The sequence below is a fragment of the Scardinius erythrophthalmus genome, assembly GCF_964197995.2.
Source record: "Scardinius erythrophthalmus genome assembly, chromosome: 1".
Taxonomy (NCBI): domain Eukaryota; kingdom Metazoa; phylum Chordata; class Actinopteri; order Cypriniformes; family Leuciscidae; genus Scardinius; species Scardinius erythrophthalmus.
The window spans coordinates 48,942,333-48,964,188 of record NC_138221.1 but is presented as its reverse complement, the minus strand read 5'-3'; the positions used below and the strand labels follow the sequence as shown (position 1 = coordinate 48,964,188).

The 21,856-nt window shown below is 36.6% G+C and overlaps 1 protein-coding gene across 1 annotated transcript; it reads left to right on the top strand.

The window, feature by feature from the left end:
* Positions 1-1,790: 1,790 nt before the first annotated feature.
* emp2 (epithelial membrane protein 2) lies at positions 1,791-21,497 on the top strand. The gene is made up of 5 exons (XM_081387614.1): positions 1,791-1,947; positions 17,686-17,800; positions 18,308-18,404; positions 18,497-18,637; positions 20,203-21,497. The coding sequence occupies exons 2-5, from the start codon at positions 17,723-17,725 to the stop codon at positions 20,370-20,372; spliced, it is 486 nt and encodes a 161-aa protein (XP_081243740.1). The 5' UTR covers positions 1,791-1,947; positions 17,686-17,722; the 3' UTR covers positions 20,373-21,497.
* The last annotated feature ends 359 nt before the right edge of the window (positions 21,498-21,856 follow it).

Here is a 21,856-nt window from a genome sequence, read left to right as displayed (position 1 = left end):
TCACCTGCATTACTTGTCTTTGTAATGTTTTGTACAGGGCTGTGGGTAAAAGCGCCTCATAGGCATTTCTCTTGGCAATGCTTTTTTAGTTGTATTTCTGCTGTCTTTAATTGAACAATGGCACTTCATAACCCATAGTGGATTTAAATATAGCATGAGCAAAGTTAGCCTGCTCTGTAATCACTGCAGAATACGACAGTTGAGTGACAAAAGAGGAATGCATTGAATGAATAGGAGGAGTGTGCATGCTTGGAAACTCTTCCTTCTAGAATAGAATTTTGCATTGTTAGTTACGATTCCAGTTTTCAGAATTTTGGCACCAGAGTAAGTGTAAAAGATACATGCCTGATGCTTTAAGATGTAAATGAACACAATCATTGATTGAGACTGTGACAAGATTTGTTTTCCCATGACAAATCCTAGTACTTTGTACAGGCATCCAAGGTATTTTCTGAAACCGCCATGGATGATAAAGGCATGTCAATATAGATAGGTTTAGATGTTAACTTGAGTAAGTAGAATATATTTTGAGTAATTGTAATGCAAAAAAAAAAATAAAATAATAATAATTCTAAAAGCGTTGGGTATGGGAACATGGGTATTCTCGCATATTTAGTTATTTAATTGACCTAGTGACCTAAAAATTTTATAGAATCTTAAATATTTCTTCACTAATTTACATCATATTATAATTTTTTTTTTTTTTTTTTTACTTGTATCCCTGATTTTGAGTTTGGAATCTCACTGTACATTTATACAATTTACTAGTGCTGGTGATTAATATTCCTCTTAATTAGGATTAATTAACAAACATCAAAGTTTGTCTACAAAATTTACTATAGTTTGAATATTAGTTAATATATTTTCCCATGTTTAAAATCAGATAAAAAGATATTTGGTTTATTTAAGCACTGCTGTCCTGTTAGAGATGAAGACAATCAGCCAAGTCTTAGTCTGGATTTACTCAGAGTCAGTCAGCCCATAAAGTCAACCAGCTTAGATCTCATACACATACTCAGGAAACCCAGGGAGCCAGAATCCTGGGGTTGTAATGCAAAAGGGAGGAGCACACAGGAAATGAAAAGACACAAATATTTGCAGATGGCTGCAGATGGCATAAAACAATGCTTTATATCAATATAGCCCTGTTACATAATAAATATGCACAGTGGAACTACAAATATGTAGCTACACTGTTCTTATCTATTGATAAACAGTATGTACCGTACTTAACTATAGGCATTGTAGTAATTTTATATCGGGAGAACCATCTGGATGTCCACAGAAGCAGCTACTCAGAAGAACAAGGGAGAGGTAGCTGAGCATTCAGTGGCTGAATTTGGGGGCGAATCTGTTGGATTTAACAGTTTCCTATGTGAGTAAATCTACTTGCTCCAGTCTTCCTGCCGCTGGCCTCATTCTCAGTTTCCGCCAGGAACTTTACTAAGGCTAAGACTTTCCTCTGCACTCTTGGTCTCCTTTAACACCACAGAGAACCACATATAGACACACATAAACCACCAACCAAATCTGTCACACTCTCTTTCGAGAGCATGTGAGAATGAGTGGAAAAATAGATGCACGAGACATTTTGAGCTGGCTGTTTTAAGACAAATGACATGTGATGTTGACTTCTGAAGTTTTAAACATTGTACAGATTCAAAAGGAAGCATTCCACAAAGAATTCAGTACATAATGTCAACACCTAATGCTTCCAGAAAAGCTTCCCCTCCCTCCCTTCCTCTGCACAGCATGTATTGAGTTCCAGACCACACCCAACCAGAGTTCTGGGCAGTTCAGGATTTTGGAGAGGAGGAGCGCGCACTTTTTCCTCATTTCACTACTACTACGTTTACTCTGCAGTCACGCTTGCATCACTTCGTCTCCACATCTGGCTGCCCTTTCCAAGCTATACAATATTTGATCCTTTTAGGCTTCTCTACAGTGGTGAGTGTGAATCATAAGTTACTTTTTCTGCATGCAAACAGTTTTTAGGTGAGTGATAAAACTCTTAAGAGAGGATCACAGCATCTCGGATGTCTAGACAATACTGGCTGGAGTCAGTAGACAGTTGATTTATTGCTGTCTAAGAGATTTTATTTATGTGTCTGAGAGTTTAAAGCCTTTTAAACTGAAGAGAAGAAAGTTTGTGAGAAAAGGGGCGTTGGCGGTGATGCTTCACTGATGAATCACCAGCTTATACTTATTACTTAGACATGTTTTGTTTACTTGTAATCTTTTTCATTATACTTTGAAGCAAGTGGGAGAATCTAGATGGACTTCAGTTTTTACATCAGAAAAGAAAAACTATGTTTTGAAAAAATTAAATTATCCAGCAGGCTACTTAAATCTTCAGCATTAGTTCTCATGTTTGGCGGCTGTGCATTTTTAAATCTTTTAGAGCGAAGAACCACCAACTTTGTCTCCTATATCGCCCCCTGGTGAAAGCATTTTATCTGTCAAAATAGTAAATATTTAATGAACAAACATGTTCCAGTTAAAAGATGTTGTAGATGAAAAATAAATGTAGATGTTTTAAAAAAGATGAACATTAAATGTAGAGGGTGTGATGTTTTGTGCTTTACAAGACCAAGTGTTGTTCCTGAGGTGGTGCTATAACATGTTTCGCATGTCTGATTAATTTTGCATGTGTGGCATTTTAGCTCACTCAGTTCAGTTTGTGCGAGATAGATAGTTGCAGTGCTTTCTCAGTGGCACATTCCAGCGTGTTGCTCGTGGGATTTTGGGGGTGGGGAGTGTGAAGTGTGTTCATGAGGTGCAGCCGTTTTCACTGGACTGGATTTCCGGATGCCCGTCTGCTCTGCCATTACAACACAAACACAGCCGCAGCGAGTGCCATAATTCAAACCAACCTATCAAAAGCCAAACCACCCTAGGAAAGGATATATGCACAAGCCTTTAAAACACAGTATGATTTATAGTCTGGCCACCATGAAAACTCAAATCCATCGTTATTTGAAACATATCATTCTACACACAGTTTGTGTGGGAGTCCAACCTTTCCATACATCACCCATGCCACAACTCTGTTGTGGTGGCCATTTTGCACCAACACCCCTGTTGAGAGTCTATATTGGATGATTGGATGACAAAGTGATGGCTTTTTTTCCTCCATGTATTAATTTTCCATGCTGCAAAAGTGAACGTTTTTTCCATTTGCTTGTTGACTAAGTTGTTTCCAACCTCAGTTTATTTTTCTCTTGTTTTGGGTCTCTGATTGATCTAACTGATGCCACTCAGAAATGTGCTGCTTGCAGGGCTTTCCAGAGGATAGGTGGCGGGTTTTGTTTGCGGATGGGCTGTTTCATTAGAATGCATGCTGTCAATGATTGGATCAGGAAATGCCTCTCCCTTTGGCTGAGCCTAAGCTCTGGATACTTTGTGTTTTTTTTTTTTTTTCTCACGTCAAACTCAGAGCGATCAAGCTACAGTTGATTCTTCCATATAGTCGTAGATTAGTCGAAATGAGTTTAGCATGTAGTGCCGGTAGTTAAATAAACTATAGGGTTGAATCAATAACTAACTCCGAACCGCATGTGAATGAACATCCATCTGAATATTAGCATATTCACAATATTGCAAGGCAAAATAAAACTTTGTTGTAAACCATTGGACTGGGTATCTGTTTATATTTTCCTGATTTGATTCACTTTTAGATTCACTCATAAGAGTAATTTGTTGGTGAATCATGCAAAATTAGTCTCTCTGTTATTTTAGCATCACATTCAATACAGACTGCAAACTCATTCATAATACATGTTAAATGTGTTGTACATTGTTCACATGCAAACATAATAAGCATTAGATCTTTAAAGGGATAGTCCTAGATAGGATACTCACCCAAAATTTACTCACTCATTTACTCACCCTCAAGTTGTTCCAAACCTGTATGAGTTTCTTTCTTCTGTTGAACACAAAATAAGATATTTTGAAGAATGTTGGTAACCAACCAAGCCACTGACTTCCATTGTATTCTTTTTTCCTACTATGGAAGTCACTGGTGACCATCAACTGTCTAGTTACCAACATTCTTCAAAATATCTTCTTTTGTGTTCAGCAGACGAAAGAAATTCATACAGGTTTGGAACAACTCAAGGGTGAGTAGTGATGACAAAAGTTTCATTTTTGGGTGAGGTTTAGGGTTTAGGTTTAAGGTACATGAAACTTAAAATGTGCCGCTACTCCTATTTACATGGTCATTGCATGTTCAAATGAAACTAACACCACATGATTCTGAACTTTAATTGAAGGTTGACTGTAATGGACTGGGAGATGTTTCCAAACTCTATTATTGCTTCAGCAAAACTATAACAAAGAATTTCAAATAGTTTCATCTTGCCGTGAACTACTATTGTGAGGATTCGGTAGATAGTATCAGATCATTGGAGAGTTCTCTGGAAAATAATGCGGTGAAATGAGAGAGAAAAAAATGAAACAGTCCTCTAATGATGTTTCTATTGACTTGAGGCTTTGTAATCTTTATTTGTTTTCACCAATTACAGAAAGAATAACACTGAAACTCATTCCTCTCCAGTGATAGGTTGAATCCAGGGTCACTGTTTTGTCACTGATAAAGTGGCTTGGAAAATGTGTGAATCGTAAAACCAGTCTGAGTCTTTGAGTCTGGGATGTTATGATGTGTTTGCATGTTGTTGGGATTGAGACAATGAGTTGCACATGTGTTGCAGTAAATTTTGGTAGCAAAGTGTGCACAGGGGTGACATTTCTGAAGCTTAAAGACGCGTTAGCATATGAAAAACTCTACGAGGGGGTCTTATGAGATACCAACCTTACCAGAGACCCAGACCAGTTTCAAACACAAGAACAGTGTCATGTTTAGAAATAAACAGTCACATTCCATACTAATGTAAGAGAGGAGAAAGGAAGAGACATATATCTCCTTTACAGACATGTATTTAGAGATGAGAGGAGGATTTGATCATATGGGTGTGTCTGTATTGTCATGCCTTAAGGTAGTGTTTTACCAGTCAATTTTCAGTTCCAATTTTCAGTTCCAAAGGGAGTTCAGTTTCTTTCAGAATCAAAGGGAGGGTGCCTGAGTAAAGCAGTAATGTTCATGTTAATGCCAATAATCGCCTATACTTAAACTTATAATATTTTTCTAAGGAAACACTAAAATCATTGTCAATTCAAATGTCTAATCAATTTTGTGAGTTTAAGTATAGTGTAAATTCTGGATTTTGAGATGACAAATATTGTGAAAAAAAATGGCATAGAAATAGAGTAATAGTGAATAGTACTTATTAATACTGTAGTTTCTTAGATATCAATGTGTTTTCAGACTCCTGGATAATGTAGCATCAGTTTTTGAGTGTGTGTCACACTTTTGTTCAAAAGTTTAGGGTCAGTAAGATTTATTTGGAAAGAAATGAATACTTTTATTTGGTGAGGATGCATTAAATTGATCAAAAGTGACAGTAAAATGATTATGACTATTTCAAATAAGTGGTATTCTTTTGACATTTTATTCGAGATCCCTGAAAACGTCATAGTTTCCACAAACATATTAAGCAACACAACTACATTGATAATGATGATAAATGTTTCTTGAGCAGCAAATCAGCATATTAGAGTATTAGACACTGAAGACTGGAGTAATGATGCTGAAAATTCAGCTTTGACATCACAGGAATAAATTACATTTTAAAATATATTCTATTAAAGCATATAAAATATTTTAAATTTATATTTCACAGTATTATTATTATTTATTTATTTTACTGCAGTTTGGATCAGATAAATGCAGGATTGAGCATAAAAGACGTTTTTAAAAACATTTAAAAAATCTTACAGATCCCAGAGTTTTGAACGGTAGTGTTTATGACCTTAGTCAGTCTGATTTTACTGAGCATTGGCCTCAAAACTCTTCTCTTCTCTGTAGTTTTAGCACACTTAAGATTTAAAACTTGCTGCGTTAATTGCACTGGAAGCAACAAGAAGCTCTTTGGGAGTAACAAGAGTCATCTCTTCATCCCTGATGAAAGATCAAAGGAGCTACTGAGAATCTGGACAGTGTGTAAATGCATTAATCATGGCCGTCCTGATTCTCAGCGAGAGAGGTCGTCTGGATGTAGCCGCTGGGTTTCGGCAGTGTGTCTTTTGACAGATCCATGTGGGAGCCGTTACTCATGCTGGCGGCGTGTCATCAGTGGAATGCGATGTGAAAACACAGCCTGCGGCACCTGAGCGCCATTGCTCTCTGGTAGAGCCACAGCAATGAAGATGAAAGCCTATCAGCTCCCATTGCAGACTTTCAACCCAGCAGGTCACGCCGAGAGCCGAACGGGACCCTACCGTGTGTGAATGAGGCTCCTCCTGAGATCAGCTGCAGCAGGAACACATGTGCCTTGCCAAAATACACTCCTTTTGCAAAAGGAGGAATCCCTTGTGCCAGAACTGCCCGGCGTTGAAATATCAGTGGAGAACCTCAGGGTTGTGTACAGAGACCTTAAGTCTTCGTAAAAGTTGCGTTCACACTGTGCACATCATTTTTGCTGGGAGTTTGTTTTGCTTTTTCCTTTCCTTTTTTGTGTGTGTGTCCAAAATTACTTGTGGATGAGGCTTAAAATGCTTTATAGACGATACCCAAAACCAAGCTTTGTTTGTTCAGTACATTTAACTTCATTTCTGGCAGCCTTCCAAAGGCAGCAATTCTGGCTTTTGTGTTTTCTCCAAAAATAAGCCTTGTGTTCCCATTATATTTCACAAGCTTCAGTGGTGCTGCAGGGGTTGAACAGTAAGGAAAAGATAATCAGAGATGTCAGGAACAGATATGATTCTTGGCGTGTGTTATAATCTCAGTTTCACAACATATGCAAGGTGTAGTTGTTAATTTGAGGAGCTATTTCTATCTGAACTGACTCAAAAATGACTTGTTTGTTTTAAGTATGGTTTGGTGTAGTGAGTTTGATTCAGGCATATTGAATAATATGTTTGAATTAAACCAGAATAAAAACAGGTCATTTAGATATTAAGGTCAGCATGAAATGGAAATTCACCCTTTAAATGTTTCTTATTGATCTTATTGTGAACAATTGATTAATGCATAACATTTTTTAACATTTTAAACAAAAGGTCATATGGATCTTCCAGTGAAATTGATGTCATAGTCCAGATCTCTCCAATAATTTTTCCTGCTTTAGCCCCTGCCCTTTCTCACAATCGACTTAAATCTCATATTCAGATCTGCCTCTATCCAATCAACAAACGATACATAGAACCAAGTCCCCGCTCTACATTTTTGTCGAACCGCTATATGTTTTCATTAGGAAACACAAATCACATGACATTTTAGGTTAACCGGCAAAACATATTTACATACTATTATGGCTTTGAATTATGTCATAAAATTAGTAGGGGTGGGGAAAATTATTCACCAATGCATTGTAATCCTTCTTCAAGTGATTCTAAATTTGATTGATTAAAATGATTTAAAATACGTTTTAATCAGAAATTTTCATTATTATTAAATCTGCTTAAAAAGCAGCTAAAATAACAGTTCAATTCAGTCATCATTTACTCACTCTAATGTCATTACATACCCTGTGTGTCTCTCTTTCTTCTGCTGAGCAAAAAGAAGACATGTAAAAAAATAAAACATTTATACAGTGAAAGTCAGTGTTGTTTGGACCCCAATGTTCTTTATAGTATCTTCTTTTGTTCCACAGAAAAAAAAAGTAATACATGTTTGGAACAACATGAGGGGGTGAGTAAATGATGACAGAATTTTCATTTTTCACACGATGTAAGCTGTCCACACCGTACACGACAAAGCGACCATTGCAAATCCATTTGTCCTTCATATCAGAAGTAGCACTGAAGTATGTCAGAAATAGAATAGGGCGTCGGTTTACTGTCGGGAATTTGTCGTGTCACTTCGTGCCATGCTGTATTTAGTGTAGACAGCATCACAGATTATGAGTTATAATTAATTTTTGTCACGCCTTTCGCGTCTGCTGTAGACACGGTGTTACACGCTCAGGATTTAACATGGTAAAAAGTGTGTTGTAGAATATAATTCTGCAGAATAGCAGACAAAGAAAACAAAAAAAGTATGGTGCCCAGCCCAGTATTCTCCATCACGGGAATGAAGTGGCACAGACGAGTCAAAGATGTGTGGCAGAGGTCTGTTTGTTTCCTTGATCCTTGTAGCGAATTACAACACACACGCCCCCATATTACAGATCTTAGCTACAGATTACCCAAGATGCCATTGACAAATATACTGTACGGCAGAATGTGTGAAAATGCTTATCTTGATGTTTTGGTGAACTGCAGTCATCGAATGTTACAAGAGGCCTGTTGGGAAATAAGTTAGTTAGGACCAAGCAGACACATTTCAGCTGCTTGTGCTTAATTTGAACTTTATTGAGCAAGAACAGGGCTATGTTTAATTTACAACTGTATTTTAAAACAAACGCCTGTCCCTGATAGGATAAACATGAGTGCCTCAGTGGAAATGAGTCTGTGAGAATGCATTGATCTTAATTAAATCATTGTTTATAGCTTTAAGAAAGCCTAGCACTTGCCAGAGAGATGAAGATGTTGTTTATCCATAGCTTTTAACCTTCACTGTTTCAGAGAACAGTTCTTTTTAGCCCTTTTCCTTTTATCCTGGCAGTGAAGGACGTCTGAAATGAAAGGCGTGTACGGGTTGACTCCACACTAAACTCATGCCCGTTTCTGATCCATTGCACGTTTTTCTTCCCTTTTATCTGCATTCTTTAAGATCTCGAAGTGTGAGTTGGTCTCAGGAGTGTGAAACAACCCATGAATGCTTTGTTACTGTACGGGACGACATTTGAAACCACCGGCCATGTCAACCGACACACTAAAACATTCCTCCACAAATCCCTCGTTTACTTTGAGGTTTTCCCTCTTGCTCAACGCTGCAGTTAGGGTCAGGTTAGGTCAAACTGGGTGGTAGTGTGTTCTGCAGTTCACATTTGCATGTTTTTCTCATCATTTATGGATTTATTTAACAAATGTTGTATTATCTGGACTTCATGAGAACAATATTTGCACCAGACATAATTCATAAAACACCTAATCCTTTTGATTTCAGTTTCACTCAAAGACTTGTTTCATGAGCAGAGTTAGGGATGTCTGGCTGCGTCATGTTGCTGAGGAACATTCCTTTCCCTGAGTTCACTCTTTTAATTCTGTAGGAGACACAATGACGCACAATGAAATGGGAGTAATTGTTGGGTCGTCTGTGCGGTAACTGCCTTTGACATCACATCTCAGGATAGTCACTATGGCTTATTGTTTTTGTGGTCAGAGAACTCAAGGCAGGCTGAGTCGCCTCAAAAATACATGTAACAATGAAAGTTATAAAGGTAACATTTGTTTTAATCCATTGACCTATGTGCATAACTCAGATACAACTGCAAATATAATGTAAAAACTATATTTTGAAAGTAATTTTATAAATACTGTATATTAAAATAAATATTTTCAATAAAATATTTTTTTTGTTGTTAAACTTTTTTTTTTTTCATAACGCATTGTTAAAAGATGTTAAAAACGAGAGAGTAATCGCATAATAATCAGAAAACACTGTATATAAAAATCAAGTATAATACTTTACTGGTTTCAATAATCAAATTGTTTATCAGCCTCCTAAATGGACCACCACTGTTTGCTTATAATCAGCCAATCAGCGTTCACATCACTTTCAAGAGTAATTTGTCATATGGTATTTACAGATTAAAAAGGTTCTGTGGTCCCATGAGGACTGCAAAATATGCCAGTATGAAAATAAAGTGAAACTATGTTGGACTTAAAGGGATCGTTCTCCCAAAAATTATAATTCTGTCATCATTTACTCACCCTCATGTCATTTCAAACCTGTAGAACTTAATTTTTACATTTTTCTTATTAAAAAAACAATGTTTGGGTCCATACAATGAAAGTAATTGAGGTCTGTTGTTTTTCAGACCACACTGACTTTCATTTTACAGTTGAAATATTCTTGGAATATTCATGTTTGGAACAACATGAGGATAAGTAAATGGTGATATAATAATAATTATAATAATAATAATAATTTGTTACATTTATATTGCGCTTTTCTGGTTACTCAAAGCGCTTTACATATGGAAGAGGGGGAATCTCCTCAACCACCACCAATGTGCAGCATCCACCTGGATGATGCGACGGCAGCCATATTGTGCCAGAACGCACCAGCTTATTGGTGGAGAGGAGAGAGAGTGATGACGCCAATCAGTGTATATATATATATATATATATATATATATATAGGGGAGACCGGGGACAGTTGTAACAGGGGATGGTTGCAGCATGTCATTTTTCTCCAATCAGAAACAAGCTAGAGTGATGACACTCATACTGAACATGCACATTTAGACCCTCCCCCCACCAAGAAAACGGTAGACATATTCAACATCTGCTTCTGCATTTATTGAACAAAACTTGTTTTGGAGGTATGAAAGTAAATTTTTTCATTAGATATATTTTTGTCATACTGTCCTGAAATTTTGTATGAATTAATCAAAACTTACTTAGTTTGAATTATTGTTTTGTTGACTTCTAAGTGACATGGTTAGCATGTGTCAAAGTCAGTGTGTCTAGCAGGAGTATGATGTTCTGTCATGGCTGATAGGGTCGGGGACGGTTGCAACAAATTATAAATTGCATGTTTAATAAAAGTTTGTTGCATTGCAAATTGTTCAATTCTTCCTGTCTGACACTGAAATATGGAGGGATTAAATAGAATCTGTAATTCCTGCACACTGAATCTATGTAGGCCTATGTTCTACACATGAACAAACAAAACTCAATAACCGTTATTTGATAAATATGACTAAATAAATAAATAATAGGCTACAATAATATTATTGAAATAAATAATACTATAATATTATAGTAGGCCTAAAACAGTTAATATTTTCAGAATTATATGCTCACTGAGACAAAAAGCTTAAGTTAATTAATGAAATTTAAGGTATTTTTAATCATGTTGCAACCGTCCCTGGGTTGTGTTGCAACCGTCCCCTGGGTCGGGGTCAGTTGCAACATCTGACTTCTTCCATTCAAATAAATACTGTGAACGATATGTCATATATAATCATCTTTAAATGGTATGGGTAATTAGCAGACAGATGCAAGTTTAATATATACAAATTTGGTTGGTCTAGTCCAAATAGTCTCTGAGTAATTGAGAGAAATGCAAAAAGTGTTGCAACTGTCCCCGGTCTCCCCTATATATATATATATATATATATATATATATATATATATATATATATATATATATATATATATATATATATATGTAGATTATTAGGAGGCCATGATGGACAGAGGCCAATGGGCAAATTTGTTACACCCCTACTCTTTTTCTGAATTTTTAATGGCCGCAGAGAGTCAGGACCTCAGTTTAACGTCTCATCCGAAGGACGGTATAATTTTTTATCTATTGCTTTAAGACAAGTACATAATAATTGAAGCAGGTCTGTTGATATTTAAATGATTCCCAAATGAATCAAATCAGAATTAAAACAAATCAGTGCTGATATCCTAGTCATACCGTAACTTACATGTCCGCGATTAAATCCACAAAGCTTTGATGGGTGACATTGAAGCTTTCCTTCTCATCTCAATCATTTGTTCCATGACTGCAGTTTCTGTTTTCAGCAGTGGCCGACTTGGAAGCTTGCTGGAGACTGCGGCTTTTATGAAAAAATGACATTAAAAGTGAAACTCAAGTCAGCGTTTTCCACCAAGCTTAGGGGAAATGAGCAGGGGCTTCTGTCTACACACACACACACACACACACACACACGCAGGCAGACATTTCTCCAACAGAAAGAAGTCGACATGGCTTATCTGCTACCTTAAAATGCTGACTCCAATTAATTTACTAATGATGGTTTGTAAGTGCTCTGGAAACCTCAAGGCTTTGGAGGTATGGCTGTCATTATCATCCCGCAGGATCGTACATTGCAAACTGAAACTCCGTTTTGAGGCTGAACTAAAAGCTGGATTTTTTTCTTCTCTCTTTGTCTTGTGCAGCTGTGGTACAGATGTCTGTGATTTGTGATTTGACTTTAGCCTGACTGATTGGTCTAATGTTGAGAACTGACAAATGTATTCATTAAAATGGTTAGCCACACTCAAAGCCACACACGGTGTTTAGATTGCACTTATGTAATCACAGTTGTTGCAGTTCTGTTCTCACTTGTTTCATATATATAGACATAATCCAGATCCATCATTTAAAGGAATATTCTGGCTTCAAGTTAAATTCAGACCAGCGATATTTTAGTATTATTTATATACTATTGTAGGTTTTATTTATATTTTGGATTTGCTTTTTTTATATTTCCATTTGAACTTTTTTTTGTCATTTTATTATTATATATTTATGTTAAATATTATTATTATTTAGGTTTAATTTATTTAAATTTAAATTTAGTTCAGTTTTAGTTTTTATTTATTTCCCATCTAGCAATTTTAGTGCTTAATTAACAAAAATGATCAGTTTTAGATTTAGTTTTTGTTAACGATATTAATGTATGAAGGATTTTTTTAAAGCAGAAAAGGTAAGCTTATTATATAATATCACTTACATTAATTGTTCTGTTAAGACCTGTGTATTATTTGAGCTGTAAAGTTGTTTAAATTACGATCATACATTACTTTTAAAGTTTTAGGCTTTATGTTGTCATGGCAATTCATTTTGGAATATATAAAAACTCATGGCAGTGAAAATGGATAGGCCTATATAACTTTCAACAGAAAGGTTATTTAAACAAATTTAAAATAGTTATAACACACGTATTGTTTATGTCTTGTGGCGAGTATTTTTATGTTCATGGATTGGCCCAGTTTACTTCCAATAAGTGCCTCACTATAACAGAGATTTTAAAATTTTTAAAGAAAAGTAGGGACAAGACATTCATATTTGTGGTTAACAACATTACAACTGAGCTTAAATTATACTGTATCCGGATTATTTCTTTTAAAGGGGTCATGAACTGCATAATTTTATCATTTTTAACCTTCTGATTTGAACGCTCTGTTTGAAGGGACCTGTCTGCTGCGACTCTTCAGTGTAAATGCCCACTGCTGTGATTGGCTGATATCTTTACAGATGAAATATTACATTTGGAACTCTCTCGAAAACTTTTTGCACTTTTTACTATTACAGCTCTCAAGGCTTTATAATCGTGAAATGTGTTGATTATGGCATTATATTTAGATCTGTCGCATTATATTTAGATTGTGGCATAAAAGGTGTCAGTGGGTGAGCATTGTAGCCGATCACAGACATATTGAGCGCATGAATACAGTGATCTCATCATTTCTGCAGTCTCACGAATGCTTTCATCAAAACTAACAGTGCCAACACAATGTAAATAAGAGATTTGTTGATTATAACAGGCGTTTTGGCAAAAGTCTAGAACTCAGTCACTGATAAACTCGCGCTGTTTGATTGACAGCTCCAGTGATTGTAAAGGAAGTGTTCTTTGATCGTTTTCTATATAATTTGATTAAAGTTTAAACAACATCTTATTTTCTTCCTACTAAGAGAAACAATGTGAAGTTGACAGTTTAGTCACTGGTTTGATTTGCACATACACATAGACAAAGAACATCTGCCCACATCTGTACATGAATAATCATTACATATCAGAAATTACTGGTCACTGGTGATTTTGGTTAGACATACACATAATCAGTACATACAGTATCAAACTATCTGTAACAAAGCAATTGTGACACAGTAAAAACTTTTTGCGTGTGTTGCGCTGTTCCTGTCGGATCCAAAATAGAAGGCACAGTAAAGTTTTTTAATTTCAGTCTCTCTGCAAATCCAGCATCAGAAGGAAGGTTATGCAGGGACTGTTTTTCCACGACCTGGCACTGCACAAAATGTTGCACTCTTCTAAAGCATGTTTATTGCTTAGTTGCTCAATCCAATGTCACACATGCTGTTTATCTACTAACTACTACTTGTCATGCGTGAATCAGTGGGCGGGACTACAGTGGTAACAATGTAGAAGTAGGAGTTCTTTCAAATATCTATGACATCATAGGCACATTCCAAAATGAGTCATTTTCTGTTTAATAAAAGCTGTTATTGGTTTTCAGTTCTGAAACTTAGAGGATATTCTTATAGTATGATGAGCTCTTATATGTCAAAAGCTCAAGGAAAATTAGATTTCATGACCCCTTTAGGACCTGTGTGGTTGTATATTGCCGCTTTTGATGATTACAGGTTCACAGTTTCTGTGAAAGCTGAAGTAAATCAACTGTGAAGCTCATTCTACTCTTGCCCTTGGTCTCTGAAGACCTCTACAATACATCTTTTGTTCCTAAAAGGTCTGAGGGGACAGTGCACAGACGATTATCCCTCTGTGTAGCCAACATACAATTTTCAGTTCTTCCTCATGTATCCTGCATGCGGTGGACCTCTGTCTCAAAGGATTAAATTTTTCCTCACTTCTAAACCATTTACATGAATTTTCCTCCTCAATTTCCCACCATTCAGAGAGCTACTGTGACATAAACAACAAAACACTAGTTCTCTGTGTGTTAAATGCCACATTTGTGCCATTATAGATTTCAGCAAATTAACAGGCGCCTCCCAGCAGCTCTTAGAAATGCAGGCATTTTTTTGTAAATTTGGAGTGCTGTAAGTACAGAGAAAAACGGCAAAAATCGGTGTTGCCTACACCGTGTTATCCTCTTTTTAAAATTTGCACCCTGTTGACTTCAATGGGGCAAGTTTTAAACCTGCTTTTAGCCTCTTAACATCCTTGATGTGTCATTACAAGTGCCAATGTGAGTGATTCCTTCAGAGTGAACACGGTGAATCTGACTGCAGTAGAAGTGAAAGATATTAATAAAAGTGATGTTAATTCAGCCAGTGCTCATACCTGTATTTACATCCTGTTTTCGGTCGAAGTCCACAGTAGTCGATTGTCGAGTTCACGCGTATAGGTTTAGTACCTATGATCACACGCGCGAGAGAGAGAGGATAACACGGTGTAGGCAACACCGATTTTTGTCATTGTTCTCTGTACTGACAGCACTCCAAATTTACAAAAAAAATTAGCTCAATGTTAAAATTGACTGGAGTTCTCCTTTAAGATGTTTATTAAGTTATTTAATGAAATGTGTATATTGTTACATACATTTTTAATATTTTAAAGTTGTGATGAAACAGAAGTAAAGCGACAGATATTTTTTTTCCATATTGCGACGTGCATCCTTGTGCATGTGATGTGCGGATTATCGGAAAAGAAAAAATGCAGGGCGGTGACTTGATTCTGTGCATCATTTTTTGATTGTATGTTGAGATGTGGGCGTTGCACTCAAAAGTGGGGGGGGGGGGGATCAGTATTGCCAAGAACTGGGCTACTTTTACACTGTTGCCGCGGGTTAAAGCGACACTACCATCCCCGGGACTCGATTTTTACCCCCAGGAACTCGACTAATTTCCCACACCCCCGGCGATTGGGCTAGTTTTGGCCATAATTGGGCAGGTTTTGAATAGCAATTGGGCTGGTTTTGTAAGCAAACCTGGAAACCCTGAGGCAGACGAATGTGAGCTTGCAGGGGCAGAGTCGTGAACTAAATAATTGGAGTCCTCTATACATCACAAAAAGAAGTCTGACGTTTTCACCGGAAGGTTATTACATTTTGATTAAACATTATGAGCAGGGTTGGTGCTTGGTCCCACAAAGTCGGCAGGGCAGTGGTATAAGGCGTACAAAATTGTACAAAAATAGAACAATTTAGAAAAAAAACCTTGTGTTTTATCTGTACTACTTTTATGATATTTGCTGTCTCTTTAACTTGATAATTTTCATCTTAATGTCTTAAAAAAAGGTGTAAAAAAGTCATACAGTTTGAACTATTGCCACAGAATGATCTGCTCAACACATTGGCTATTGAAATCACAGATTTTTGGACAGCATGTTTTGAGATTTTCGTCTCCCGTTCCTCTTCCTCTGGCTCCTCCCCTTCCATGCCTCTACGCCTCTCAGTACAACACAGGAAGGCAACTGCAGAGAAAATTAAGAACATGTGTGGACCGAGACCATGATACACTACTATTTAATGAGACCAGCCTCCCACTTTACACTCTACAGGGACAGACAGCTAATGTACAGCCTGGGGGGATGAAGGTCTCCAGAGGATTTCCACTACAGGCTCTGAATAAATGACCAACGTGCTCCGTCTTTATTAAATCCTACGCTTAATTCGGTTCCCAGTACCTTCCCTGACCTTACAAGAAATTGTGAAAGTTAAAAAAGAAGTGATTTTTCAGGCTTGTGATTGTAGAGACTGCTCTGAGAAAAACGAGCGTCATCCTGTATCCTCCCACATTGTGACTCCCTTGTGTACTGAGGCTGGCTTCCTGTTAGCCAACTCAGGTCTCTTTTATCATGACCGTGTTGGCTGAAACACTGTGGCTTGGTTGTGAGCTGTAATTGGTTTAAAAGTTTTTTTTTTTTTTTTTTCTTTCTTCAAGCTGGGCCTTCATTCTTTAACCATTTTCCCGCCTAAACTCTGCATTGCTGAAATGCCACACCCTGTGTCCCTCATCCCTTCTTAAAGGGACAGTTCACCCACAAATGAAAACTCTGCCATGTTGTTTCAAACCTTTATGACTTTCTTGCACACCGAAGAAATTTAAACTTTTCTACGCGGTGAAATTGAATTGTGACTCATCAAACTCCAAAAAGGACAGGGGAATAAAACAGCATAAAAGCTTAATAAAAGTAGTCCATGTGACCTTGTGAAATTCAGCTATATTTCTCTTTTTGTGTTTTATGACTTTCTATCATGGATAAGAGAAAGTCATATCAGGATCTATCCATCCATCCCTCCATTGTTGATGGAAAGAGAGTTCACCACGTATGGTTTTGTGAAAGTGATTTGGGTATTTCACAGCCTTAGTGCTGGGGTGATTTTGTCCTTTTTTTATTGTATCCTCAAGTAGTGAGCATTAAAGCACTTCAGTGCAAAAAATGGGTTTCTCACCCCCAGTATAAACTTATACCCACTATTCAAGGTGAAAGGGGAAAAAGCCATTCATAAATGGCTCAAAGCGTCTGTGGTGCAGGCTGAGATGTATAGGCTGTCTGCACATGGCCGTACTGCAGTGAATTATGGGAAGCTAAATTAGCAGCCGACTCCAAGGCTCACGTGTGTGACGTAAGCAGAAGCTGACTGCATTTTTCAGCAAAACCCGTGTGAGGTTTTATACTTAGCTTCTGTCTACTTGAACAAGGAAGGACTGAAATCTCAATAAAATAGGACAACAAGTCCTAGCAAGTGTGCAAAATTTGGTAATTAAGAAAATAAATAATTTTAAAAATAATGTTTGTCCGTTAATTTCCTGTCATTGGTGTTCACTGTTCTAAAGTAGTATTTTTAAAATACAAATAGTTGTGGAAAAGTACTTCCAAGGTCAAAGTTCAGAGTAAAAAGAGGCTGTTCAAGTGGACACATGGTGATTTTCCCACCAAATCTAGAGAATCACCGTTTACACTCTGATTGCTCAAATTACAGTTCCAGTTCTCAGTTTCAGCTCTCATGAGTGTCTTCATTCAACAGGATGTTTAATATTCATGCGTCTTCCTTTTTTTTTTTTTTTTTTTTTAGATTCTCCTGCTTTTGATTTTCTGTTCCACCATCAGCCATGTTGATTATTTTGGCCGCCATCATCCTCTTCCACATCACCTCCGCAATACTACTCTTCATAGCAACCATCAGAAATGTAAGTTGATTTTTCTTTTGTCTTTTTGAATTAATCTGCTCATCATTAGTGTTAGGGATTTCAGCAAAAAATCCCAGCATTGAGCAAAACTCTCGGAATTAAACTTTGGTGTTTAAGTCATCCAGCACCATTTCTGCTAAGAAATTTCTGTATTTTCTGTATAGAAAATTACATATTCTGTAATTTTTCTAACTTTTTGGAGCATGTTTAGGCTTCATTAGTTCTTGAGATGTTTCTTTTATTTAATATTTTCTTATCATGTAACATCAAGAAGTTAAAATGGCATAATTTTGGAATTTCTATTGGAATAAATTTCAAAATGTAATTTATTTATGTAATGACAATGCTGAATTTTCAGCATGCAGCTAAATAAATGCAGCCTTGGCAAGCATAAGAGGCCTCTTCCATAAACTAACAAAAAAAAAACTTTTGATTGGTACATACTGTTTATTTTATATTATATTATATTATATAAAGTAAAACTAAACTATTCTCCATCTTTTCTAGGAATGGTGGCTTTCGAACAACTTCTCCTTAGATCTCTGGTATCACTGCAACTCCACAGGCTGTTATGATATTCCGAACAGTGCAACCTCTGATGCAGGTGGGCCTAGATTATTATAAAATAAAAAAAATGTAACCAGTATTTATTTATTTTATAGGAACCTTGTGTCATGTTCTTTTCTTCTTTATCAGCCTATCTTCAGACTGTCCAGGCCACCATGATACTGGCCACTACCTTGTGCTGTGTGGGTTTCTTTGTCTTCATCCTTCAGCTCTTCCGTCTGAAGCAGGGGGAAAGATTTGTCTTTACGGCCATCATCCAGCTCTTGTCCGGTGAGTTCATGCCAAGTTCATGCCATATATATTTTAAATCATCTTTATCAGCACATTTGCAATTTCTCAGTTATTTTAAATGCAAGTCAGCTGGTCATTACACAAGTCAACTTTGACAGTCACTTTTTTTCTAGTCTGTAAATTGCCCCAATTTTGAAAATGTTTGGGCCCCACTTTATAACTCCATGAAACACCTTGATTGTATAGTCTTGAAATTTCACAATATCCCTCATTTAAATAATTAAAGGCATATGCAAATAAAAAGGCCATTAGTTGTGTGCTGAAGCTTGCCGTTATGGTAAGGGGCTTTACATTTCAGAAAGCAGTCGACCAATACACACTGGTCTAGCCGACCAATCAAAGCACATTGTGCTTTTCGGAAGGAGGGGCTTTATAGAGACGGGAACTAAACATAGCGTTACTGACAGACTGGGTAGAGAGGTGCTGCAATAATGTAAAATATGTGAAAAATAACGTTTTTTTGAACATTCAAACATGAAAACTTGTTTTAGTTGGACCACCCCCCAAAAAATCAAGACTTTGTAAAAGAGCATAATATGGCTTTTATAAGTATCTTTAACTACTATGTACTACTAACATTTAAAGGTGGTATCAGTGATTTCAGGCCCAAAAATATTTTTATCACATTCATCTAATCTTTCCTAATGATCCGCTAGCTGCCCGCCCCATAAGCATGCCGTCAAAAAACGCGTCTCTGTAGGCAGCCTAGGCTCTGAGATCTGCACACAAAAACAAATGGTTTAGCCAAACACTCAAAACCAAAACAAATAGTGTTCCAACCAATCACTGACAGGGGGAGGGTGTTGTGAGGTTTTGTGCTCGTGCACGGCTGCACGCGAAGTCAGAGCTGAAGAAGAAGCTGGCTCAAAACCTCACAACACCCTCAACACCCTGTCGGTGATTGGTTGGAACACTATTTGTTTTGGTTTTGAGTGTTTGGCTAAACCATTTGTTTTTGTGTGCAGATCTCAGAGCCTAGGCTGCCTACAGAGACGCGTTTTTTGACGGCATGCTTATGGGGCGGGCAGCTAGCGGATCGTTAGGAAAGATTAGATGAATGTGATAAAAAATATTTTTGGGCCTGAAATCACTGATACCACTTTTAAATGAATCATGTGATACAATACATTTATTGTATACATACAGTAGATGTTTTTACATTGTACTTGTATTTTAAAAATACCTGCATCTGAATACAGTTATAATTAATTTGTGTAATTAATAATCTATTATTACACTATTGACCCTTCCCTTAAACACACCACCAAACCTGTGCCTAACCTTACCCGTATCCAACCTCAATAGCAGCAAAAGTGTTTTGCAATAAAACATGAACAAAATAAATACCTAACAGTTGTTTTCGAAAATACATACTGTAGTTAAAGACACCTAACATAAAGAGTGAGCAACGTTGGCATCTGTTTTATTGTTTGTTGAATGCTGAATCTGTTTCTGCCACATGACAGCCTGTGAAGCTGATATGGCAATCAACTGAAATGTTACCAACCGACTGCAAGTTACCTCTTTTTTCTTTACTCCCACAGCCTTTTGTGTGATGACCGGTGCGTCCATCTACACAGCAGAGCACTTACTCTTCAGTGGTAAGGATTTTAAGGAAGGAGAGTATGGATACGCCTTCGTCGTCGCCTGGGTCGCCTTCCCCATTACATTTCTGAGCGGCTTGATGTATCTAGTACTAAGAAAACGCAAATAAAGCGCAACACACCACCTCGCTAGCTGCCACCAGCTACAGCCTTAGCCAAGAGACTTTATTTGTAATGATACTTGTTTTTATATGTAGATTAAATAGTAGATCAACTTGTAATATTAATCACTGCATACTGGAAACCTAATTAGATTTTATTCATAGCCTATGTCACTTTTTTTTTACAAACATTTTTGTGTATAATTTAGTTCTACCTGCCCAGTAAAATAAAAATAGTGCTGTGATTTAGAGTTAAAATAGGGAGTAGAAAAAGACACGAGTGGGAGATATAATAGGACATATTTATAACATGGAACCACTATGGGCTCGACATGTATTCATACTCAATACATGGTGTGAAATTGGCCTTACACGTAACACTTAGTGTGTAGTAAGTAACATGCTATAGTGTGATGTTTCCTGGTCATTATATGTGCTTGGGGGAAAAGTAACTAAAAACAACAAAATCTGAAATATTGTGCTGGCAGTTTGCTGAGCACTATATCATACTTGAAGCTGAACAAATTGTCAATATTAGTAGCACGATATGTTCCTGTGTATAGTTTTTTTTTTTTTTTGTAAATTGTATTTTAGTGTTGACTAATTATATTGCATGTTTTTATTTGTTTGCAGCATTTAATTTGAAATCATTATTAACATAAGTACAGATCTGTAGATTGGGGCACTTGGGATATGCGTCATATTCATGCTAATAACCTGAAGATGATGGTGTTGGTGAAGCACACCAATTCAGTTTTCCTGTCTTGTATGTAACCTTTTCATCTGCAAATCTGCTATGGAATAAAAAGCATTTAGCTAAAATGATTTAGGCGAAGGTGAAGTTAAGCTGTATTTATTATGACTAACTGCATTGTTGCTGTTAATATTTTTTTTTTTGTAATGAAGTATTATATCAACAGGCCTGAACATTTTTGTTTAATGCTCACTTTTCAGAAGGTTTTAATGAATATTAGTGAAGGCTTTTGTAATTGGAATGAAACCACAATGTGGCAGCTTTGTTTTTTTAAACGTCTGCTGACTTGTTCAGGTCTGCTCTGTTTCTGGAGACTGATCCCCACCAAGGGCTCAATATTGTTCTTTTTTAATCAAATAAATGTATTTTACATTAAAAACCATTTGAGACTCTCTTTCTGTTTTGGTGTACAGCAAAGTACCGCTGGGTCATTCTCAAAATATGGTGACAACAAGTATGATCCAAGACAGTTTAGTCATGGAAAATATTTAAATGTAAAAAAGATAAATGAATTAAAACAGGCAAAATTATAGTTAAACCATTTATTACATAAAATGTTAGGTTTTAGAATAAAGCATTTTCAGAGTAAAGACTTTTATTCTGAAATCTGACATTTTATGTAATAACAGAAATGTTTTGACTATAAAAAAAATATGCAGAAGTGCCTGAAAAAAAAAACTTTCGTCCCCTTCATCTGGTGCAAATGTCACTTATGTGACATTTTCAGTTTTTTATATTT